At 37.0% G+C, this 25964-nt stretch overlaps 4 protein-coding genes across 6 annotated transcripts; 2 read left to right on the top strand and 2 right to left on the bottom strand.

Annotated features, from left to right (window-relative positions):
* Positions 1-1080: 1080 nt before the first annotated feature.
* Positions 1081-2681, bottom strand: atp6v1f (ATPase H+ transporting V1 subunit F). The gene is made up of 2 exons (XM_055189756.2): positions 2415-2681; positions 1081-2032 (listed from the first exon to the last, which is right to left on the bottom strand). The coding sequence occupies exons 1-2, from the start codon at positions 2570-2572 to the stop codon at positions 1831-1833; spliced, it is 360 nt and encodes a 119-aa protein (XP_055045731.1). The 5' UTR covers positions 2573-2681; the 3' UTR covers positions 1081-1830.
* Positions 2682-2906: 225 nt separating this feature from the next.
* lamtor4 (late endosomal/lysosomal adaptor, MAPK and MTOR activator 4) lies at positions 2907-4540 on the top strand. 2 transcript variants are annotated; one of them, XM_055189758.2, is made up of 4 exons: positions 2907-3056; positions 3245-3325; positions 3495-3612; positions 3783-4540. In XM_055189758.2, exons 1-4 carry the CDS (start codon positions 3054-3056, stop codon positions 3878-3880), a joined length of 300 nt encoding a protein of 99 aa, XP_055045733.1. In that variant the 5' UTR covers positions 2907-3053; the 3' UTR covers positions 3881-4540. The 2 variants fall into 2 exon arrangements, with proteins under 2 accessions (XP_055045733.1, XP_055045732.1); XM_055189757.2 differs by lacking the exon at positions 2907-3056 and having other exon boundaries at positions 3239-3325.
* Positions 4541-7067: 2527 nt separating this feature from the next.
* gcc1 (GRIP and coiled-coil domain containing 1) lies at positions 7068-12368 on the top strand. Of its 2 annotated transcripts, none has more exons than XM_055189747.2 (3): positions 7068-7154; positions 7656-8805; positions 10346-12368. In XM_055189747.2, the coding sequence occupies exons 2-3, from the start codon at positions 7702-7704 to the stop codon at positions 11657-11659; spliced, it is 2418 nt and encodes an 805-aa protein (XP_055045722.2). In that variant the 5' UTR covers positions 7068-7154; positions 7656-7701; the 3' UTR covers positions 11660-12368. The 2 variants fall into 2 exon arrangements, with proteins under 2 accessions (XP_055045722.2, XP_055045721.2); XM_055189746.2 differs by having other exon boundaries at positions 7068-7163.
* A 2107-nt stretch (positions 12369-14475) lies between these two features.
* On the bottom strand, positions 14476-25318 carry dennd6b (DENN/MADD domain containing 6B). The gene is made up of 20 exons (XM_055189751.2): positions 25071-25318; positions 24828-24866; positions 24642-24684; positions 24452-24564; positions 24246-24326; positions 21402-21507; positions 21209-21288; positions 19838-19900; positions 19691-19746; positions 19457-19579; positions 19125-19220; positions 16905-16999; positions 16760-16825; positions 16604-16668; positions 16436-16525; positions 16305-16358; positions 16103-16212; positions 15919-16021; positions 15751-15825; positions 14476-15556 (listed from the first exon to the last, which is right to left on the bottom strand). Exons 1-20 carry the CDS (start codon positions 25221-25223, stop codon positions 15410-15412), a joined length of 1758 nt encoding a protein of 585 aa, XP_055045726.1. The 5' UTR covers positions 25224-25318; the 3' UTR covers positions 14476-15409.
* Positions 25319-25964: the final 646 nt, after the last annotated feature.

The raw sequence follows: 25964 nt of genomic DNA, 5'->3' as shown, positions 1-25964 counted from the left end.
GACATAAGATTTACTGATGAACAATAAATCTGTTAGTGTCACATTGTTGGACAGTAATCGTGGGAAAACATTTGCTTTTTGACTAAAGTTCGACATGGACCTGTGTGTTTGTCACATTAAACTGATCAATCTTTTGATTAAAACTGTTTCAGTTGTAAGTTTATGAAGTAGAAATAGATCAGAAATAATGTTTTAATAGTCCTTTGTCTGATCTACATTAGATTTTATCAATCAATTTGATTGCATATCTAACATTATGATGTTTTGACATGATGCATTATCCTACTAAATTGCAACAAACTTAAAGAAATTACCTAAAGTATATTTCCCTTAAATTGACTTTTTGACATCAATGTGGTTTAAATTTATACATGAGAAATAGGCTTTAAAAACAGCATTAGACTTATGTTTTTGGATTTGTTTTTACTTGATCTTATCAACTTATAATAGTCCATTTCTCCACTTACCCATATACATTTACTAAAACTGGCAGTATTAAATATTTTGTCCATTGTATCTTATCCCTGTCCAGGAAACTACCTCATAGTTTTAGCAGCATCTAGCGGTGAGATTGTAAATTGCAACCAATGGCTCAGTCTACAGCTCACCCCTCCCTTTCGAAACTCTAAAAAAAGTAGTGCTAAATAGCACTAAAAGCTTGTAATCATAGGGGAACCATTTTAGTGCTATATAGCACATATAAGGCACCTATGAAGAACCATCCAGGGGTAATATAGCACCAGATATGGTTCTATATCACACAATACGGTTCTACACAGGTGCTACATAGGTGCTATATGGCACTTAAAATGGTTCCCCTATGATTACGACCCAGTGAACCACTTTTAGTGCTATTTAGTACCTGTTGTTTTTAGGGTGTATAGTGTTCAGCAATGTGACTGACCATCAGATTGTGACACACTGATTTCCAGGAACTATAGGGCCAAAGAGGATGTACAGTTTTATTATAACTTATATTTATACGCTTCGAACAGTTGTGTAAGAAAAATACTTTACAGGTGTTGAACTTTAGTTATTTCAGAAACTAATATAGACATCAAACAACCCCAATGGCAAAAGTTTCAGACTTCATTGCTTTTAATAAACTGCAGTTTACAGTCTTCAAGACATAAGTTAACACATATTTTATGACATCATATCATAAGTGGGCTCATATGCTAAGAATGAAAACCTACAGTGAACTGGAAAATCATGAAATATACAAAGCAAACCAAAATTCACAAAATAAGAAATGAAGCCACATCACAACAGAAATGGGCTGACCACTATAGAGGCATTTAACTACTACTATATCTCTTTATAAGAGTTATTCTGCAACATTAACATATCGTTTTTACTTAAATTGGTTTATACTTTAGTCTGCTTTGTAAATTAAGTCATGTCTTGCACTGTAATAGCAAACAAGAGCATTTACTGTATATGTTTTTGTAAAACTACTTAGTTTGGTAAGATTTAAAGAGTGGATTACGCAATCCAATATTATCAGCTCTTAACAAATGATAGTTTACACAATATCTTGAATTCAGAAATAACATTTTGCTTGCCAGCTTCTCTTACTTTAGGGATTAAATAGGTATATTAAACAATAAAATCAATTATTACCAGAAACACACACAACAATTACATCACACAACATCACATTTACAACAGTGGACATAATAACATTATATAATCTTTATAATATGGTTTCCAGCCTCAGCAAGATGAAGAACAAAGGTAAACCACACGTCATATACAGGTCACTATCAACCGAACCCTCATTTTCTCTGCCCTACCCAGGCCAGATCATAACCCCACAGAGGTAGTTGCTTATCGGAAGTCCTCTGCAGAAAACATGCCTTTGGCCCTGCGCAGGATTGAATCTTTGGAGGCATCGTACGGATGCTCTTTGGAAGGAATCTCCAGCACTGCAGGGATGGACTCCATGTGAGCATCTATGGCATGACGAATCATCTCTGCAATGAACTGGTTGATAAGGATAATGCCAATGTCATTGCGAGCCAGGAAACTCCTGTAAATGAAAAACAGATATATTCATGTTTTTGTAGCAGTGGTGCATTGCAAAGGTCATAAGTTCGAACCAGGAAAAACAGGTAATTATAAAAAAGCACTGTGAGTTGCTTTGGATAAAAGCCAAATCTATAAATAGGTAGTAGTAATAGTAGTTTATTATGGATAAAAAAAAACGTAGGTATTAAAATGTACGACAGACAGAATTATACAGTATTTTAGGCCTTAAGTATTTTTTTTACATTTGTAACGTTACATACATATAAATAAAATTTAAATTGCACATTTTGTGTATATGCCTACGTCTTATATTACGTATGTATGTACGTAACTGACGTTTTGGATTGTAATGTGATTTTTAAAGATCAATCTATTTTACATACTTGAATGTCTCCTCTATCTCTGTGATGCTAGTGTCCTTCTCCACCACCAAGAAATTGGGCTTTCGGTTTTTATTAAGCTCTCCGATACCACCAAGCAGGAATCCGGTACATGTGTCCTCATCCCCGATAACGGCGATTAATTTCCCCCGTCCGGGCATGACGAGTTCGGCTTATATTTTCACAAATTAAAGACAGAATGGATGAAATGTTTCCCGTCCTGTTGGATCATATGCTTTAATCAGCTGACTACTACCGCACTTCCGCTTTGACAAGCGAGTACGCTCGATGTTCCGACAGCTGACCTGAGAACGGTGCCACTCGCGTTAATGCCTGTAGTCGTAGACATCGTGATTCTCAGTCAATCTGATCCTGAAACAGATGGTTAATATTTATGGGCAAACAGCTCTTAATGTTGCGAGAATTGTGTGATTAGAGATCATACTCCAATAATTTTGCTCAAAGATAAAATATTTAAATTTAGATGAAAAGATTAAACATAAAATAAACGTATTTCGCCAATTTTACTAGAAGAACGTCTCCGAACAGTGTGACGTCATATTCACGCGACGCTTCCTCATCTGTCACGTGAGACGGGAGGTGCAGGAAAACAACAGTCAAACTTCATCTGCGCTGCCTAAAATGGTATGTATAAGTTTATTTGTGTGTCATTTAGTGTTTTATAAATATGTCTTTACATAGAGGGTTTATAATGGACAGTTTTGTTTTGTTGCGTAAATTTATGGCTAGTAAAGAAATCAAAACATTACAATTATTGTGGCGGAAGGCTGTCACTCAACGTTTATTCTACATCTGTTTTTATTTTAATGCAGACCACGGCTCTGACCCAGGGTTTGGAGAGAATACCCGATCAAATTGGGTATTTGGTTATTAGTGAAGACGGTGTACTTGCGGTGAGTTATAAAACTGTTTAAATAATCATTTTTATAATAACATAACAGAGTTCTTGCTGTCTTGAACATTTCCAGTCCTTAAAATATAATGGAAATGAATATAACCTTAAGTTATACAAATATCTGTAGATCAGAGGTGAGTAAATTATTTTGTAAATGTGTTGAACAGTCTGCAGGTGAGCTGGAGAATGATGAACACACAGCAGGAGTGATCATGCAGATGGTCAGAACAGCTTGTCGGTTTAGATTACATGGGACAGCAGAGCCTCCTTTCAAACGCATGTCAGGTAAGATAAATTCACCTTGTTTAGTCTGGACTTCTACATGATCTCTGAGTGAAAGTCATGAATGTAAAACGTATAACCTTTATTTTTGTGAAACAAGCACTTCTGACAAAATCTGCTTGGTGCCATCACTTAGTAAATGTCCTGCTGCTATTATGTGCTTTTGTTCACAGTGATGTTTGAAGACTATGTTTATGCCGTGACCATCTCTGGACAGAAAGTTTTTGTAGTCAAGAGGCAAAACAACCAACGGGAACCTGTTACTGTCTAGTAGAAAGGATAATATGAACTGGTCCTGCACACACACTATCACAGGAAAAGACCCAGCCTTTACAACTATCTGATGTTCAGCAAAATAATGCTCATTTTTGGAAAACCTTATTACACAGATTTGGGACTTTGGTGGTGTCAGGTGTATTATTCTGGGGCCCAGTAAGCTTAGGTGTTGTATGTCACAGACTGTTGTCACAAATTATCTTTGTTGTATTTTTGATGCATGATTAAATACTGTTTTTGATTTAGATTCATTAACTTTGCCGTTTTGTAATAAGTGTGTATTTAGATTTTAACTTATATAATCTAATAACCTATAGGTTCTTTGTGTAAATCTACAAGCGGTTGTAATGTAAGACCTGATCATTGTGTATGCATAAGACAGGAGTAATGTATACATGTCCACATGTGCGCAAGCCACAAAAGCAGCTTATCATTGATAACATTACACTGGGTGTTATTATTGTTAAGATGTGATGTGTTGTAATGGTCCAGTGAGTGCAGGGGATTCACAGGTGTTATAGAACATGGGATCTACAGAGCAGTACCTAAAATGCACTAAATGCTTTTTATGATCTATTTTCAAGTGTGTTTATTTAAGTCTCACCTTTTAATAATTGCATTAACAATAATACATTAAATAAAAAGACTATGCATATTTTTTGTTCCCTTTCTCTTCTTTTGTAGAATTGTTATATTTAAATTACATTAGAGTTTACAATGCATGTTTGGATCATGCATAAAGCTAGTTCATGTTTATTACATAAAGTGGTGTTTTGGTTCGCAACACAATACAACAGTTGATTTAAGTTTGAGTATATTAAACAATATTTTAAAATTGCTTCAAAATGCCTTTTAAATGGTTCTTCGTACACAAAGAACTATCTGGTCTGATCTTCACATGCTACATTCTAGAATTACATGGTCTATGTATGTAATTTTGGAAATAAATAATTTTCAAATTATCTATACTTTACACCCCAATACACCCAGTATTGCCACAACTTATTCAAACATTCATTGCAGCCATCTACACGGTAATTTATAGCAACTCCTCACTAGTCAAGAAAGTTGCAATGAATTGTAAATTCAAGTGGATTAAACTTCAAACAAGGAATTTTTTAACAGTGTAAAGGCACGTTTGTCTTATACATACAACTTACATTATACTATAAAATGGCCATAATAATGAGGAAGTTAAAAAGTAAGGAAATGGGGAAGGACAATAGAGAAGTTTTAGAACAGAAACTGATTGCTTAATATCAAGTTGAAAAACTTTGACAAGCATTACAAAATGTTTTCCACTACAGCAATGCTCATTTAACGTCATCTGTTTTTCCATTCTGATCCTGTTTCCCCCCCATTTTTTTCCCATTATTAGATAACCAATCCAGCCCTTCATAGAGTCCCATTCATTGGGTGGCACAAGTGGCTTGAACGTACCACTGCAAGAGCAAAAAGAAAAAATATTTAATATAGCTAAAAATAGCTTGGTACTTCAACTAAACACTTTCACAAACAATAGAGCACTGAAGATTTCAGCTTCAAGATACTGAGTAAATATGACAAGAATCTGGCAGGTCTTGTCTGTTTGAAAACCCAACTACAATGACCAACCAGGTGGGTCATTATAACATCACTAATTGATGTCATATATCTTGATTAATAGAGCATAAATCTAGTAGTTTTAATTTGTTTTTGAAAGTTTAGTGACTTTGTGAGTTTAGTTATTTATTTAATTGACAGAATGAACAATTAAGAGGTGACAATTATTTGATTATGAATTATGAATTAAACTCTATTTAATAAAATAGCAAAAACTATGTATTTAAACAATAGGGCTTGGGCGTCGTGACGTCATTACTTGTCGTGGCGGCCATGTTGGTTGCCTCCTTTACTGCTGCGCTCCATGCTGCGCTCTGTTTATAGACATACTTTCTCTCAATTGTGTGTCTTAATTTAATTAATTTGTCGTTATTTTTTCAACCATGGTAAACCGTTGCTGTATTAATAATAAAGTAACACATTAAAAGTAATTTACATTAAAAATGACAGATTACAGAAAACTTCATTATGTTTTATTCAATATCGGAAACCAAACATTAACCTCAACCCCTCAGTAATGTGTATACATGACATATAAATGACATTTATATATACGACAGTGAAGTATAACATCTGAATATTAATTTATATAGCTTAAGTCAACATTGAACATAAGGGAACTGTCCCGGTTTACTCGCCCAAAATACGGGAAAATTTCAACATTCATCTTTCTGTTGCTATCCCTCTGCTGACAGCAAAAACTGCTGCATTAACTAAGCTACTTGTGAAGCTAGGTCATACGTGACTTTGCTTACAGATTGGCGTGAAATCGTGCTCTCACAACAACCACGCTGTTATCTTAAAAGGCTATTTATTAACTCTTTTTTTCATATGGATCCTAACCGTTAATAGTTCCGATTTTGTCCACATACCGGTCCCTGCTTCCCTGTTTAACGTATCCCAGTAAATTCCACATCCTTTTCCGGATTTTAACATCTTTTTTCTTTCTTTTAATTCTCCCAACTCCGCCGCTTCTCCTCGTTCAACTTGCTGTATGTTTACATTCGCGAGGCCACCAACATGGCTGCGACGTCCCAGAATGCAACGCGGCGCCCAAGCCCTATTAAAAGAATGCAAAAGAATATGAAGATAATAGAAAATAGTCACCAATTGATGGGATGGTTGTTTAAATTTCTCCTAGCTTCAGTTTGTAGGCAACAGTTATTGTTTTACCAGCTGCATCCAGACCAACTGATACATAAGTAAATTACAGAAAAAAAATGTTCAAAAATTGTGTTTTGTTTGTTTGTTCAAGACTACATCCTCGATTAAATTAGCATAGTCTTTACCAGACTTTTAAGTATTTTTTAAATATTAATATGTAATGTATTGTTTTATTGTTGTTTGATATATAAGTGAATATTGCCTTGTTTGTCTGGATCTTTACGTCGAATTTATTTAAACGCGAATCTAATTTTAAAAATAAAAATGCTAGTTTTTCTAAATGAAATTTCCCCCACTGTAAATTACCTTAAATCATAAATAGTAATAAAAATAACATTTCGTAAGGCGATTGTTTGTTACTGATTAAGGGTTGTTTTATAAATATTACGTTTTTCCTGTAACGCTCGATTAACTCTTAAATGATTAAACTTTTATTTTGTACTCCCATGTCACTTCCCAAGCAGGAAGAGACTGTAGTGCAAGTAAACAGGACACGTATTCAGGTTATTGCGGTAATTCTCATTTTAATATAGTTATGTGAGCATTAAATGTTGCTGTAGTAAATGTTTTTATATGCATAAGATATACGCACACAGCTCACAGTGTTTTTGGTGTCGTGGGATGTGATTTTAGGTGCTAATTTTGTGTGACATTTCCAACCTGCTATCTAGTTAGCCAACAAATATGAGCAGTTAAACTAAAGTCCGCGTTTGCTTAAAAACATATAAAGAAAGTATATAATACTAACGTTTATTAAACGTACTGTGTCAGCTTTTAAATATTTACTTGTAATCTGTTATCCTAGTATTATAGCAACATTGTGTTTTGGTCATTTTGTAGCTGGCCAGTGCTATTGGATATGTGTGTGACACATTCATTACAAAAACCTTGTCCGAGTATATAAATGGGATTTGTTTCATTAAGCTTCAAATGTTAAAATTCTCCTTTAAGGATTTACACAGCTTTGCCTTTCTTGTAGCAATAAGTGCATGTTGACTTTGCAGGTGGTGGTTGTATCATTGAGCATGAAACCTGACTGAGTGATACAACATGGAGAAATTTGGCATGAGCTTCGTTGGAGGCCCAAGCAAGAAAGAACTGCTTGACACCATTGAAGTGCAGAAGAAACAACTAGTAAAGTATCAGACTCGTTTTAAAGATGTTGTCAGGGCATACCAAGGCCTACTTAAGGAAAAAGAAGCATTGGAAGCCAGCCTGCAGGTCCTGACCATTTCTCAAAAGGTCGACTTAAGTCATCGTGAGGATAGTTTTTCTTCAAGTGGAAGCCATGGGAACACAGAACGACCATCTGACTTCGGGGATGACCGCTGTTCCCTTCATAGTGAAGATAGTCAGGACACAGCAGCCTCTGCAGATACAGCCGCCAGTGTGACCAGTAGTAGCACTAAAGGAGACCTAGTGGAGGAGGACCAAACCTGTACAGTAGATGGAGCTATTGGTGCCATCGCACCTGTCTTGACCCAACAAGCTGATGAAGCAAATGGGTCAGAGAGCGGCATCAGTACCGGAAGCAGTGGATGTATGGAGCAGCCACCACCCGCTGTTTCCTCTGCAGTAGAAGCAGACCGTTGTGTACTCCAGCTGAAAACACAACTATCCACCCTGACCAGTTCCCTGGTAACCGTCACTCAAGAGAAATCCAGAATGGAAGCCTCGTTCCAGGCGGACAAGCGGAAGATGAAGCAGGAACTGGAGGAGCTACAGGCCAGGATGGAAGAAGTTCAGAAGCAGCACCAGGCGGAGCTTCAGAGCCTGCAAGAGCAACTGGCAGAGAGCAAAGCCCGTGTCATCACCCAGCAGCACGAACGGGAACGGGAGCAAAGCGATCACGCGCACATGCTCCGAGAGCTCCAGAAACTCCTCCAGGAGGAGCGGGGACTGAGACAGGATGCAGAGCTCAAACTGGAAGATGCACGAGAAGGCCTAGCCGAGGCGATGCAGGCAGCGGATCGAGGGCTGGATTCTGAGACGCAACTGAAAGACATCACTCAGGAACTAGATGAGCTGAGGAAGAGACTGAAGGCTGCAGAAGAGGAGAAGAGCAAACCAGACCCACGTGTGGAAGAGCTTCAGCTGGAGATGGCAGAGCTCAAAGCACACTTTCATCAGCAGCTTCAGCAGGAAATAAGAAAGGTATGTTTTAAAGTGTTGGTTTTTCATACTTATATTATATTAATAATTACAGGCCAAGGTAATACTGCTAAATACCAACTGGGCACCATAGGTGTGTAAATGTGGGCGGTTATATGTTGTAGTCATGCTGATGATAATTATAACCATTAACAGTTTCTTAATGGGGTTTTGCATCTTCGGGCCATAAATGTGCCAGATTACAAAGTACATTTACATTTTGCCTTTTGTTTTAAGTTTATTACTATGTCAACAACATACGTGATTTAAAGAGATAGTTCACCCAAAAATGAACATTGTGTTATCATTTATTCAACCTCAAGTTATTCCAAACCTGTTAACATTTCTTTGTTACGCTGAACACAATTGAAGATATGTAATGTTTGTAACCAATCAGATCTGGGGCACTATTGACTTCCATAGCAGGAAAAAACATAATTCCGTGGAAGTCAATGGTGCCCCAGATCTGTTTAGTTGCATTTTTAAAAATCTTTATTTGTATTCAGCAGAACAATGTTTGTAACCAAACAGATCTGGGATGCCAATGACTTCCATTGTAGGCAAAACGTAATACTATGGAAGTCAATGGTGCCCCAGTTCTGTTTAGTTGCATTTTTTTAAATCATTATTTGTGTTCAGCAGAACAATGTTTGTAACCAAACACATCTGGGGCACAATTCTATAGTAGGAAAACATAATACTATGGAAGTCAATGGTGCCCCAGTTCTGTTTAGTTGCATTTTTTATCATTATTTGTATTCAGCAGAACAATGTTTGTAACCAAACAGATCTGGAACACCAATGACTTCCATAGTAGGAAAAACAAAATACTATGGAAGTCAATGGTGCCCCAGTTCTGTTTAGTTGCATTTTTTTTAATCATTATTTGTGTTCAGCAGAACAATGTTTGTAACCAAACACATCTGGGGCACAATTCCATAGTAGGAAAACATAATACTATGGAAGTCAATGGTGCCTCAGTTCTGTTTAGTTGCATTTTTTTTTATCATTATTTGTGTTCAGCAGAACAATGTTTGTAACCAAACATATCTGGGGTACAATTGACTTCCATAGTAGGAAAACATAATACTATGGAAGTCAATGGTGCCCCAGATCTGTTTAGTTGCATTTTTTTAAAATCATTATTTGTGTTCAGCAGAACAATGTTTGTAACCAAACACATCTGGGGCACAATTCCATAGTAGGAAAACGTAACAATATGAAAGTCAATGGTGCCCCAGATCTGTTTAGTTGCATTTTTTTATCTTTATTTGTGTTCAGCAGAACAATGCTTGTGGCACCACTGAATACCATATTATTATTTTTTCCTATTATGGAAGTCAATGGTGCCCCAGATCTCTTACAAACATTTTTCAAAATATCTTTGTGTTCAGCAGAACAAAGATATTTATATTGGTTTGAAACAACTTGAGTATAAGAAAATGATGAGAATTTTCATTTTTGGGTGAACTGTTCCTTTAAGGATGTAATTCAGTCATAAGGCTCTAAACATTAATTTTCATTTCATTATGTGTCTATGTAGACTGCACAGACAGAGGAGCGTTTAAGAGACCAGGCGCAGATGGAGGAAGCGCGAGTTGCCAGCCTCGAGGAGCGAGTATCTGAACTTTCTGAGTTGCTGGGTGCCTGCGAGAAGGCCAGACAGAAGGACCAACAGAACGCTCAGAGGTTGCGGGAGCGCATCCTTCAACTAGACACGGAAAATAAAACCTTGGCTATCGCAGCCGTCAACAGGACGACAACGTCCGATCTAAGCATCGATGACACAAACTTGAACGTAGACGTGTTGAAGGACAAGCTTGAGAAGGTGAAGAAATTACTGCTGTTGGCTGCACAAAGATCTCAAAACCAGAATTTAGATATTGAAAGACTTATAGAGGAAGAGAAAGACGTCGAAGCCTCTGAAGGTGAGAAGACCACCGTACTTCACTACCAGCAAGAGCTCCGGCAACTGAGAGAGGAGTTTGAACGCTACAAAATGAGAGTACAAGGTGTCCTGAAGACTAAAAACACAAAAGATGGCAACCAAGCCAAAGAATTGGAGGAAGCACGTGACCAGCTGGCTGAGCTGAAGGAGAAGTACATAAACCTTCGCATCTCTTCAGATGAAGCCGAAGCACGGCACAAACGTGAACTGGAGGAGCGACAGCAAGGTCTTGTGGTGCTCCAACAGGCCCATAAACAGGAAGTTGAGAAGTTGGACGCCCAGCATAGGGAGAACTTCCTTCGGCTCGAAGAAGAGCTGCACAAACAAAGAGACCGCACGATGGCCCTACTGGCAGAAAAAGACCTCGAGCTGGAGCGGCTTCGGGCTGCTGCGGTGGTTGGCTTTGGAAGCCATCAGAGATTTCCTGCAAATAATGGTACAGTGATGGAAGAAGGTGACGTGGAGGGGGATGATCCAGCACAGGAAGAAAGTGACATTATCGCTCAAGCTCTCAAACTAGCCGGGCCGAACGAGCCGACTTTATTACTGTACGCCGAACAGCTTGCACGCAAGGAGGTAGAGGTTGCCGCTTTACGCAAACAAAAGCATCGACTCCAAGAAGACTTGCACCAGTTGCAAGGAAAGCTCATTGCTAATGGGGAGAGACATGAAGAAGAGATTGCTGAGCTACGCGGCCAGCTGGAAAAGCGTATTCGGGACCAGGGAAGAGATGGCGCCAATCTTGAGTATCTAAAGAACGTGATTTACAAGTTTCTCACGCTGCATGACACCAGAGGGCGACAGCAGACACTCACGGCTATTTTGACCATTTTGCACTTTAGTCCTCAAGAGAAGCAAGTTGTCCTGAAGCAGCAGGCCCACAGCTGGTGGACGGCAGGGAAGCGATAATGCAAAAAGAGACACTTTGTAGGCCAACAATTTGGTGTGTAGTTGTGAAAGGGTACCAAAAAGAGCAACGTGAACATATTTCACAGCAGTTCTTGACACTGTGTCTTGTACATGGGTGCACCTAACTGTTTTTGTATAATTATTAAGGAGGACAGGACAACTATAATATAACCTATGTTGTATAGGCTTATATAACATATACAGTATGTTAATGTAACACTATTTTGGTTCATTTAAAAGGTTAAGATCTACAGAAAGAGTTATGCCAAAGATGGCCATGTGAAATATATGATTTTTATGCTGATAAAAAATCTAAACAGGCTTTGAAGAGAAAAAATTTAACATAAATCTGACAGTCTATTTATGCTTTCATAAATTAGCACTTTTATATGGTTCATGGTGAACATGCAGTTAATTCTAAAAGGTTAAAATTGGGATGCTTTAGGATTATCTTTTATAAATGGTATGCATTGAGATTGCAAAGCTTGAATGGTTTTAATTACTTGGTTTATCATTTATACCTTACAAGGTTTCTTTAGATTTTTGTAATATATGCTAGGGCATTTGATGACTGCAATGTTACGCCTGTTTCTATATGATGGTTTGAGATAACTAACCAACTGGAGATCATTCTTTTCTATTTAAATTTCGACATTCCTGCTTTGTTAAATGTATATTTTCAATTAAATATACTATTTTTCTCTCTTCAGTATTTTATGGTTTTTGTATGTGGCTATAATTAAATATTAAATAAATTAAAAAAGTTACATTGAAAGAAATTTTGAGCCACAGGGTATTGTAAGGCCTGCACATTTTGAATCCATAACTTGTAATATTATAATCTGGACAAAGGAGGATTAGCAAAATCTTATTTAAAAAGGTAACATATAACAAAAGGACGAAGCAGTGGAGTGGTCTGCTAACAGAAACCGTTTCTGAGCACCATTGACTTCCATAGTATGTTTGTCCTACTATGCAAGTCAATGGTGCTTTGCAATGTTACGCCTGTTTCTATATGATGGTTTGAGATAACTAACCAACTGGAGATCATTCTTTTCTATTTAAATTTTGACATTCCTGCTTTGTTAAATGTATATTTTCAATTAAATATACTATTTTTCTCTCTTCAGTATTTTATGGTTTTGTATGTGGCCATAATTAAATAAATTAAAAAAAGTAAAATTTAAATAAATTTTGAGCCACAGGGTATTGTAATGCCTGCAAAGTTTGAATCCATAACTTGTAGGGTGATTCTCACGAAACCATTGAAACACCACGCCACTAATGATTTTAGCTTTAAAATGTGTAATATAGTAACATTAAAAAGCATCAGAATTAACACAATACTGTGTTCTACCTTGCACAGTGTGTGATTTCAACATAAGAATTTATAATTGTAAATTCGATCTCATTTTCTGCTGAAATTCTCATTACCGCAATGTGTCCGGCTGTGTTTGAACATGCGTTATGTTGTAATTTAATCAAATTAACACAAAAATATTAAGAAAAAAAATAAATGGATGTTTTGCTAGACTACTTTAGATGACAGAAAAAATATTTACTGAATATTCATGTATAATAATAATGAAGAAAAATTAGGAAAATGATGTGTCCATGCCTGATGTTCTCATCCTCCGCAACACTTTTTGAGAACAGTTTAAGCACACATACAGAATTTTAATAAAGTTTGATTTTGAGTGACCAAGCACATGGACCAGTTACTTCAAGATGGCTACCAGGTAAGATAATTTTTTTACAGTTAATTTGAAATATTGTCTTGTCAGAATGCTTACACGACATTTTGATTATCATTACCACAACAGATGCTTATTAAATGTTAATTTAATTAATAGAAGCATAATACTTTGATTTTAAATGCATGTGCAGAATTGCCAAATTATGGTCTTTCAGGTTTGTCATGTCATTTAGAAAATATGTCAATGTTTTCTGACTGTTGCGGTAATGAGATTTTTTAGGACTAATTTTTTTAATTATGTTACAAAAAGTGTTAAATGATAAGTAAAAGTTTTTAAATTAATGTTCCCATTTACTCCAGACTTTGTTTTTCAATGTCTGGTGGGAAAAAAAGTAAATTTAAACAATTTTTACATTTTCATGCTTGACATTTTTAAAACCAAGTTTTCGTTTTATAACAAAAGGACAAAGCGGTGGAGTGGTCTGCTAACAGAAACCGTTTCTGAGCACCATTGACTACCATAGTATGCTTGTCCTGCTATGCAAGTCAATGGTGCTTCCTGCTTTTTTACAAATATCTTCCTTTGTGTTCGGAAGAATAAATACATTTATCAGGTTGTGAGTAAATAATGACAAAATTTTCATTTTGGAGTAAACTATGCCTTTAAGTACAAATATAGAAACAAGTGTTTCTATTTTAAGTAGTGAATAATAAAACGCATATGTGACCCTGGACCACAAAAGCAATCTTTTTTTATTTTTTATTTTAATGTGCATCCATTTTCTTTAGGGCATCCATAACTTCTATAAGCATAGGCAAAAAACATTCATGAGCTGTTTCCAAGACCCGGCTTATTCAAGTCCCAGACTTAAATGCATGTTTGAGCTGCCTTAATTTAAAAACATTGCACTGATGTATCTTAATATATATCAGTGCCATTGTTTTGTCTCAAGATGCACGCCAGAATGTTTTTTTGTTAGGTATGCTTGTAAAAACTACTTAAATGTCTTAATTAATCTAACTGTACCAAATATGTCTTATAAAAAGGCCTTCTTGCTCGTCTGCTTAGTGGATTTCAAAATTCCAACTAAAAACAAGGCTATTAAAAAAACACAGAGAACTGTGGCTATCGTTTAATTTCAAAATAAAAAACATTGCAATGAAATAAAGAAAACCAATTAAAACAAGCTGGTCTGACAGATCAATATACAGTATGAACAAGAACAGATAACCTAAAACAGGCTAAATAAAAAGTGCAAAGTTTACAAAGTGCAAAGGCGAACCAACTTTACCTTTCAAAGTTTAAAAAAAATACCACTAATGCCCAACAAACACAATTTATACGCTTTTAAATCGCTTTTTCTAACATTTATTATAATTGCACAGAATGTGACATCTCTCTTGAATCCATGCAGACGTCGTTCATAAATCCTAGATTATATTATACTATCAATAAGGGTCCTATATTAAGAATCAGTTCTAGTATTTGATTAGGCCTAATCTGTATCTATTAATCCAGCCGTGAATTACATTAAACCTTTTTCCTCATAGTGATGTCCATACAGTCAGCTTTTGTAAACAAAAACAACAAATTGGCCAAATATCACCCTTTGTGAAGTAAATCAGTGCTGCCATGACAAAACATCATTACAGGGTTTAAAGCACCATGTCAAAAAAAATTTAAATAAATTTTGCATAAATTACAGTACGTGTTTTGTTCCCCAACATGTCAGATTAGATGTCCCAAAAAAAGAATCAAACCACTATTACAGGAATAAAAGCTTTGCCATTTAATAAATAATAAAAAATCCTAAAATCATGTTTATTGGAGCATAAAATTACTGCAATCTAAAAACTGCAGTCTTTCTGAGTCCTCTGTGTGTTACCTAGTGCCGTGTCTATAGTTTCTCACCTGTTTATCTAAAATAAAAGGCCTCTCAGGTAGTGTATGGTCTTACTGGTAAAATAAATGCTGGCTGATACCTGTACAGGTGTGAGGGGTTTATACATCGCTGGTATATTAGCACTGTGGCTCAAATCTCAGTCTGTTCATGTCAATGTTCATGTGGCTCTGACTGTGATTGTCTATGTAATACTGTCTGTAGATCTTCTGGCAGGGAGCTGATGATAGTTTGGATGGACTGCTCTAATTTCTCCAGTTGTTCTTCTTTGACAGGAAGCTGATACTTTCGAGCTCTCACCTGGGCGGGAAATGCAGAGATAAGCTTTGTGTCAACATATGAGTTCCCATAGCTCATTCGGTAGTGGATGACGCTATAGCAACGCACTCGCCATGATTTCACAAAGTAAGATGTGATCCTGAATCAAAGTTTTAATTAAAGAGACCCCAAATGACCTTTAACTCAAACTATATTGTGAACTAGAATTCACTAACCAGTTTCTCTCTCAGCTTCAGGATTAGATCAACGATTTCTACCTCTGATTTGTCTTTGGTCCAAGCCAGCAGATCCTAAACGAGTAAAAAACAAAATAAGTTAAAAAAAAAAAATTATGCTGATGCTACATTCAGATGACTTTAGCGAAGAGACCTTAATATACTCACAGCCGCACAGATGGCCTCCAAATGAAGACATTCCACTTTCTGAGTCATCTCTCTGTGCCTGAGACGATACCAGCCGTCAAAGTTTGGAGAGCGGAGGTACCTCCTGAAACGCACACATATTACATCATATGCACAATTTAAATAAAAGATTCAGTCTTAAGTACTGAACTTCCTGTTGTGTTACCTGTACAGGCCCATCCAATCTCCTTTAAGCACTGAGGTAAGCTGAGACCCTGCTTGCTCCAAAGTCTTTATAAACTCCTCCTGACTGAAGGAGCGGATCTGTGGAGGAGTCTGTGAAACATCAAACAATTTAATGAAGACACAAAGCACCTGTTAATGTCGTGGATATCAATTAAAATCTGATCGAATCATCCTGAATTAACCTTCCAAGGAGACACAGATCTCTGTGGGGGCATCAGACTCGACAAATACTGCTCCTGAAGAAAAGAAAGAGCGTAAAGTCAAAGCTGAGGATTGAAATTTAAATTGAATTAAGTCGTTATATTGGCATTACAAGTGGATGAATGAAACTCTGCGTCTGCTCCAACAGATGCCGCCTCAAGATGGCGCTCTGCACCTCTGATGGTCTTTTTTTCTGGATACCCTGATGACAAAATGAACACAACTGAAACATAGTTACGGTTTTAGGTTGAATTCAATTCAATATTAAATTAAGGCCAACCTTTAAGAGTCGTTTGATGAGGGCTTTGTCTTTGTGAAGGAAGGTCTTATATGCCGTGTATATACCTTTAAGAAAGACCAAGACCAAGCAAATATGTATCTAAAGTTAATAGAAAACAGTTTTGCGTCATAATAAAATCTATTGTGTTGTTCATACCTGGTTTTGTATCCAACGTTTTCAACTTGGCCAGTTTCTTGATCTTCACCTGCTTTGGCAAATCACCTGCAGGACAGAGATACCAACCTGACACCCCTCTCATACACATATATGAGTCATAGGATTAAAATAGAGTGTGGTTTACCAGACATCTTTAAGTCTCCGAGGCGAATGATGTGTGGCCAGCACTGAAAGGTCTTTATAAAGAAAGGGTTTGTGACACCCAGTATAACATTAGGCCTGTCAGTAAAAAAAAAAAAATAGAGTCACATCCTTGATAAAACATTTAAATGGACTGTGGAGGTAGTTTGTGTATTAAGGCAGTGGTTCTCAAACCTTTTGGCGCGCAACATGACATAAACAATCTTAAACTTAGAATTTGGATTAAACAAATCATTAAATAATACAATGCAGTGCTTTTGTTTGTTTTTTTAGGTTTCATTACACTGAATTTATGATAAATGAATGTATTTTATAAAATTTCATAAAATTGGGGCCCTCCTGGCACCATCTTGCCCCCTTTCCTAGTTTGAAAACCACTGCCTATAGGAAACCATTATGAAACTGATGAAACATAATGAAATAATGTCACCTAATAAATGAAATTCAGGCATCATTTAATTGTAAAGGAATGGTTCACCAAAAAATTAAATTTTTGCTAATTTTTGGGGCAAAAAATGAGCCCAATAGCTGAAGAGTGGGGCTTGTAATCCAAAAGTCACCGGTTCAATTCTCGTGGCCGGCAAGAAACGACTGTGGTCCAATGTATGCCCAATTGTACTACTTACTAAGGTGGGTTACATGCAGATGCCACATTTTGAGCTTTGCAAGCATTTTTTGGCTAAAACCTCCATCTCTAAAAAGAAATCCACTTCTTTTGATAAGACATAGATGGATGCAACTTGAAACATTGCGAATGATGAAAGTCAGAATTCGAAAGGTAAAAATACAGAAACTGAAGCACGCATTTGGGTGCGCTGTGATGCATGTGGCTGCCACATTCGGGTTGTATTCAGATCCAAGTACTAGGGATGCACCGAATATTTAGCCACCAAAAATATTGTGATGACGCAAACAGAAACCGCGACCTGCACGTGCTTGTCTGAAGCAACATGTCTGCAGTGTGGACATATTTAACCGCAAAAAGGCGCTAAAGTGAGGAGCTTTCTGTACACAGAGGCACATGCGATTGAATGTGTCCGGTCCAGACGTGATCATCATAGTATGCATTTCAAAAATCAGAACTCTTGATGTGTAAACTTTAGAGAGAGTCACGCTGTGTCTCATACTGTAGTCCATCAACATACATTTGGCGAATAAAGCAATGAAAAACAACGTAAGATTTTTATGTGGAACGACTGTTGCGCTGTTTGGAATTCGCCCTCGGTATCTGTGTGCGCGCGTGTTTAAATGCCCTCAATAGTGCACACACGAGAGAGACGCGTTTCAAAAAACAAGCAGACAAAAAATCTTTCTGTTATTGACATATAAACAAAATGAAGTCCACAGTATTCTTTAATAAAAACATGTTTATGTCTTATGTGTATGTATAGATTACAGTCAGAACCCAGTCTGTGCTTTTTCGTCTTAAAGAGACAGTAACCTCAATTAACCTACTTACTCTGTAAGTCTGTGTCATTAATGTTAATCAAACAACCCAAGACAAAGAGAAAATCACTTCTGTAGCTCTAAAAATAATAATATATTTAATTTGTACAATAAAGACAGTGTTATGATTTATTTAATTACATTTTTGTACCTAATGCTAATTTTAGACCTTATTAATGTACAGCTTTGTTCTTTTTTATAAATGTTTGCAATTTCTATTATTAGATTTTTCCCACCCCCTTTTTGCTGATCCGAAAAATAATCCGATCCGTGCCTCAAAAACTGTAATGTGATCCGAACCATGAGTTTTGTGATCCTTCACAGCCCTAGTAAAGTTAGTACACAGTGATAGCCATAAATGCAATGGTACTAATAATTGGCATAATAATTTCTTTCTTGGTTTCCTCTTTTTCGGTTATCAGCCAAGAATTTTCATTTCAGGGCATCCCTATCAAGTACTCAACAAGGGACCCAAGTTTGTATTGATCCACGGTCGTTTCACATTCATCTTCCATGCACTTAGAGGACTTTGCTGAAAAATCGACATGGCGTTTAACAGATTCTGGCCACTTCTGAGTGGCCTATGCCCAGGATTAAGCAGAATTCAAGCTAAAGTATTTGATAAAACATATTCGTACCAAAAGCATTTATCTTTGACATTTAGCGGCTTTTGCATCTGAGCTCTTCAACTTATGACACTGTTTTATTTTTTAGGTGAACTATCCCTTTAAGGGGGTTGATTTGTGTTTTTACTTACGGCGCTTGAGTTCTGGTGGTATACTCTTTGAATTCACTGTCATGAATGGTAAAGTAAGGTCTGTAATCTCCACAGTATCGCAGTGGGGCAATGGAACTACAAAAAGAAACATAAAAGTTTTACAAAGTATCTGTATAGCCTGAATGCACTACAAGATGCTTTGGATAAAACATAAATGTAATTTATAAATATCAACTATAAAACTAAAATTAGATGAATGTGAGTTTTCTGCTACTTCACAAACTTCCATCATAAAGGTGACTTAAGTTAACAGCCCTTGTGTGAGCGGTGCATGTACGCATGTACTAGTAATGAGAACACATTGTCCCTACCTGACTAAGGCCAGCACGGTCTCCGAGGAGACAGTCGGAGAGGGTGCCATGACAACCACCGGCTCTCCTAGCAACATCAGCTCCCAGAGCATCTGCACGTGAATCAGGACTGACTGGAAACATCTAATAAGATGAAAGGTCAGTAAGGGCAATTTGTAGCTATGGTGTGGTTCAGTAAATGTTGTAAACTCAACAGATGGTTATTACAAAACACATGTACAAGCTGTACAATACTTAAAAAGATCCAGCTCGTGAACTGATGGAAGAACCATTGGTGCAGGGAGCAGATTCTGTGAAAACAAAATTTTCTGTTGTTATCATTGACCACAATTGAAAATAAAAGCACTTTTTAGACCATGCATGCATGCATGAGGTAAGCACCTCTTGTTGCATCTGTTTAGAAGGGCTTTCTCCTGACGTTTCAACATTTGAGGGAATTTTGACCTGTAAACAGAGCTCTGGATAAGTCTGACACATTAGCAAATAATTATATAAAACATTAATACACAAGACTTCAAAGTTGATAAGAGGCTTTAAAGGGATAGTTCACTGAAAAATGTTCTCAAGTTACTCACCCTCAAGTTGTTCTGTATTTATGTCTTTGTTCTGCTGAACACAAAAGGAAGACCTTTTGTAAAATGTCAATAACCAAACAGATCTGGGGCACCATTCACTTCCATAGTATTATATTTCCTACTATCGAGGTCAATGGTCCCCCAGATCTGTTTGGGTTATTAACTTTCTTCAAAATATGTTCCTGAGTTTTCAGCAGAACAAAGAAATGTATATAGGCTTGGAACAACTTGGGGCGGGGTAAATGATGACAGAATTTTATTTTTGGGAGAACTATCCTATAAGGAACACAATAAATGGATTGAAATATCCAGCTATACATATGTTATTGACATTTTTGCTTTATTGTATATTATTAATTATTAAGTAAGGGATAATGTAGAGGCAGCCGGTAGTTATCGGGAAATAAGCCCCGACAGTGTGATCAGGACCAGACGCGAAGCGGAGGGTCTTGTATCACACTGAAGGGGCTTATTTACCCGATAACTACCGGCTGCCTCTACACTATCCCGCTTATTACACGGCTACTTGCCACATAAGAAAAAAACTGGACTTGAATATGAATTTGAAACATTTTATTGGCATATTTGTTTTGAATTAACATTTTTATCCTTCCGCGAAATTTTGCACAGATGCATAAAATGATCGTAATACCTTATTAAGATCCTCTGCTTCATACTTGTCTGTCTCCATTTTTTTCTCTTTTAGCCACTTTGAGAAGTTTTAATTCCCGTTCTGTATTTTTTGTGTGTTGGCTTCGTAACGTTAGCTGTCATGCTCCATTTTGTCAAGTTCAGTCTCAGTAAGCTCTCTGTGTCTTGTCGTTGTTCGTTCTTCTATCCACTGTTTAAATGTTTTTTTCCGTACATGTTAAAATGAATGTCAAAATGTTCCATTCTTAATTGTGGTTGTCCAGTGTTTGTCACAAGATGGCGCCAAACAATAATCTTTGTTGGCGCGGAGGGATTTAAAACATACAAGTAGCGCCGGCTAAGCGTTATTACTTTGGAGCGGTTATTATTTGAAAAGAACGAACCTGCAAATGTCTCAACTGACCAATTAGAATCAAGCATTCCAGAGAGCCGTGTAATAAGTACAAATAACACGTCAGAACCCTAAAATGGACAAGCATGCACCAACATATCCCTTTAAGAGATTTTCATTCATTGAAGGTCTCACCTGCATCACCACACCCATCACAGGTAAGTTGAGTGTTTGCCCTGGTATCGGTGCAGGCCACTGGTCAATCTCATTGCAGACTACAACAGACAATATTAAGTTAGATTAAGGCTTAAAAGTTCTTAATATATGCACACAAAATTAACTCCTCTTCATTAAGTCAAGACTTGAAAACAAGTCAAATTAACCTCACCCGTTTCCAAACAAGGTTCAAGCTTTTCAAAATACTCAGGGGCGATAACCTGCAGCAGAGAGTGAAACAACTGCACGAAGGGCAGTCTGGACACCAACACCAGCGACTGCAAATAATTACATTTGTTTTACTCATAGAGACGTTGTATTCTGAACAAATTACCAACAAACCCATTTATACAGATATCTTTTGACAATAAGGAAATTAACATAAGTCTTCAATTTAATGGTTATAAAACCTTTGTTTCCGAGAGGATGATCTTGACATATGGCAAAATCTCATAATGATTCACCTGAAGGACATGTAAAAACTCAGATGCAAAAGATGCTAAATGCTTTTCTTTTAAACGCCATGGCAGCTTCTAAAGTTTTATTCATAGTGAGAATAAAGTGTTATTATATAAAGTAAGATTAAAAAAAATGTTTTAAATTAATTTTATCTAAAAAAAAATCATAAAACTATGTTTGGATTAACCTGATTAAAAACTATTTAGAAGGACCAATAGAAAAAAAGGTTTCATATAGTGATAGAGGTAAAAATTTCTGTGTGGTCCTATTCTGCATCTTGTATAGATGACTTGATGACTGAATTTCATTCAACAACTTATTTAGATGTTTTTGTTGGCAGAATCCGTTGAATACCTACACTGAAAAAAATACTTTGCTGCCTTAAAAATTTTAGTTGAATCAACACGGATTTACAAGTCATTTTAACTTACTATTATTTATCTTGACTAGAGATGAGTTGTTATAACTAGAGGTGAGTTGTTATAACTTATAAAATTAAGTTGACTATATTTTAACTATATTTTATAAGTTGTGACAACTCATCTCTGTTGACATGACTTGTAAATCTCAGTTGATTTAACAAAAAATTTTAAGGCAGCAAAGTATTTTTTACAGTGTATTTTTTTTAGCAAAGTCTAACATGCACTCTACGTGCATAGAAGATGCATACGTCTGATTTCAATTGTCGAGTTGCAAGTTTTTTACCCGGTTAAAGAAGGTTTACCAAATATATTAGGACATTGACCGAATGTCCAAAGAAAGTGAAGAGTCACTGGAGAGAGAAACAACTGTGGAACACATTCAAACTTGGGTCCTTTTGAATACTTGGACCTGAAAACACCACAAATGTGGCAGCCACATGCATCACGGCGCCCCCTATTTGTGTGGTTCTGTTTCTTAATTTTTATTTCTAAATTCTGACTTTCATCATTTGCAATTGTGTACTATGTCTTGTTCAAAAAAGTGGATTTAAGATGGAGGTTTTTGACAAAAAACTTGCAGGTTTTGCACTAATGCCGAGTTCAGACTGCACGATTTTAGCCCTGATTTTGACTCGCCGACAGGTTTTGAGAAATCGCCGACAAATGCCCGAAATCACAGGCAAATCGATGCTCGTGCACGCGAGTGACAATCACACAGTGTGAATTATAAAAGACGCATTTTGAGAGGATCGCCGACGAGTCGCCGACACCCGTGAGATATTTGGCATGCTAAATATCTGGACCGGTCGGGGATTCTAAATCATGCCGTGTGAAATATGTTTTGACTGACAATAACATTGGCGATGACCTACATCCAATGAGAGAGCAACATACAAGACAGCTGGAACTTCAGGGAGGAGTCTCTCCTTCATAATTTTTATTTCTTCTTCTTTCTGCTGCAAATGAATGCACATGCAATTTGTACGGTAAACTTCTTGCGGGTGACCATTTTTAATAATAATCCCAGTCTCACGTGAGAACCCCGGTCTTGCACGCGTGACCTCGCGTTGTTTCCTTTGCGTCACTTGTCGCGTGCGTTTGGTTGTGAGATGTAGTTTGCGGACCGGGAAAAAGTTATCGGCGATTCTTCTTACGGTAAAGTCATGCAGTATGAAAACCCCTGTCGCCAATCCATCATGCAGTCTGAAACAGCAGCGACTGAACCCTTCCCCAGATAATCACGCAGTGTGAAACCACGGGTGACCCGACTAGTTTGAAAATCATACAGTCTGAACTCGGCATAACAGTCAGTCAAATTTGTTAAAGATGCAATATGTATTATCTGCGCCGCTAGATGGCGCCAGATCAAATCAATAACAATGACGTAGATTAATGATGCTCTGAAGGAGCGTGGACTGATGGGATTTGTTGTCTTTAACTCAAACGCTGATGGCCATCAATCAGACGGGAACGAGAAATCATGTTACACATGAGGTAAAGTAATCAAGTTTTATAAATGTTATGTTTGATGACATTGTTTTTTTTTCATTATGTAAGGTTTCAGGTAATGTTCAAATGCAATTGTTATAGTCATAGATGTTACAGTATTAGTCCAATACGATGGTTTGTTAACACAGCACAGAATTAAGTGTAATTAGCATAAACAAGCGAGTGGCCCGACAGACGCGATTACTTCCGCATTTGTCCACGACATTGTTGTCATGTGGTTTTTACGTCAGTAAAGGTGGTAACAAAGGGTAACGTAGATATTAACATCATTTACAGGCGACTGCACTGCCCCGTGTCACTGTTTAGGGCAGCATTTTTCTCATAATTTTCAAGTAGTTGAAAACATTATAGATATTGTTAGTAATCAGCTGGACAAAATATATAACACCGGACTAGTAGTTTTTGGATATTTTATTGCAAATATCGTGACATTTATGAAAATAAGGCGTTGTAAATACTGACCAATAACCTTTTCTTTGCTATTAAAGTGAATTTACTGAACCAAAACATAAGAGCCTGAAAATGACCAGAAAATTCTAATTTACAAGAAAATGCACTTAGAGGGTTTTGCATCTGAACTCTTCTTCATGTGTTTGCGTATATTGATTGAGTTACACAATACACACCTTCTGAAAGTAGCCTCTCTTGACAGATGCATCCTTCACTTGTCTAAAATAGACATACCCATGGAAATGCGCATGCTCCTTCTAAAAGAAAAGTGAAATAATTTACATGCACTCCTCCAGAGCATTTTAGGTTAACGTATTTATACGTTTTTGAAAATTACTTAAGAAATTAAAACATCTGAATTAAGAGAAAGTACACTTCCCACCTGCAAAATCACAGGTGCGGCTCTGTTGTATGCATCCTCCTGCCCAAACCAAGAGCCACTACGACCCACTGACTGCCGCAGTCTGAAGCTGAACTGAGTGTCCCCAAGGCATCCTGGGAAAGATATGGACTCATGTGAAGCTCATATTTCAGCTGTTTATCACCACATCCCTGACCAAAAGACAAATTACCTGAGTAGGAGTCAGGAAATGATAAATAACAGATGCTTGTTTTCTGAAAAGAAATAAAAGAGTATTTGTATTTCTTTTAGAGCCATTTGATCATATTAATGCTGGTTTTGATTGACACAGTAAAACAGCCCTTTAAAATACTACTTCTGCTAAAAAATAAACACTAATGGTGCAATTTGTTCTTACCTCTTTCTCTGTAAGTTTGACATTGTGAGGATAAATGAGCTGATGATGTAAAAAGGTTACAATTATACACAGATATGATGCTGTTGCTGCATTTATAATCGTATACCGTTAAGGAAAACCGACAACAAAATCCGCATAGTTTAACTCATTAAATCTGATCAACAATCAATTAAAAAGCTGCTGTACAGCCACGCTTGTAATTAACAAACATATATGTAAGGTGCACGCGCAAAATTTGTGTACCTCAATGGCTTGCCCGAGTTCGAGGTCGAAGGTAACGACGCACACGCACTCGAGCCACGCGGAGAATCGGGACCACGGATCCGGTTTCTGTGCGTTTGTCGCCGCACCCTTTGATACTCCTTCCCGAGGATCAGATGTGTCAAATGGGTCCATTGTGACTTAACGATCCATTTGATCTCCGCTTGCTTATGTGAATGGTAGAGTCCTCGGTCATCTTTCTATAATGAAAGTGTGAACAGCGCCCTCGCGGGGGGAGGACTGGTATGCAGGACAAAAAAATTCTTAAGTCAATAAATGAATATATGTACATGTAGAAATAATACATAAATGAATAAATACAGTAATCGTATTTTTGCATTTATTATTCATAGAAGTACTGTCGACTGACCATGGCAATAGAAAAAGGTGTCTACAATCATTTGTTTAGGAACGTTCCATTTTAAATATACATATACAATGGCAGCATAGTTTACGATTTTGCGTATCATGACGAAACTTTTTTTATTGCTGACCAAGGAACATTTAATAACTCATGTCCCAAGGAAAATAAAGAGACCAACCTCAGTTTTAGGCTAAGGTACTAAAATGTTACAACCCGTTTCTCAGGAGCCAGTAGGTGGCACTGTGCTGAAACTGTGTATGCCCTCTTAGGTCTTGATTGTAATGAAATCTAGCAACTTTTGTACCAAAGCTTTGCCAGAATTCAATGTTCAATGGTTTGATCAAGTAAAAGCTTTTGATAAGCAGTGGTTTTGCCCCTATGACCCAATCCACATGTTGTAGTTTGTTCACCCTATGGTCTCATCAAGTTCTATGCTCTTTGGACTCATGATTAGTAAGGCCTGCACTATGAGATGGATGGGTTGGGAAACAGGAATGGCCTTTTTTGAAACA

Source organism: Misgurnus anguillicaudatus, chromosome 1 (genome assembly GCF_027580225.2).
Source record: "Misgurnus anguillicaudatus chromosome 1, ASM2758022v2, whole genome shotgun sequence".
Classification (NCBI taxonomy): domain Eukaryota; kingdom Metazoa; phylum Chordata; class Actinopteri; order Cypriniformes; family Cobitidae; genus Misgurnus; species Misgurnus anguillicaudatus.
This window is presented reverse-complemented; position numbering and strand designations above follow the sequence as displayed.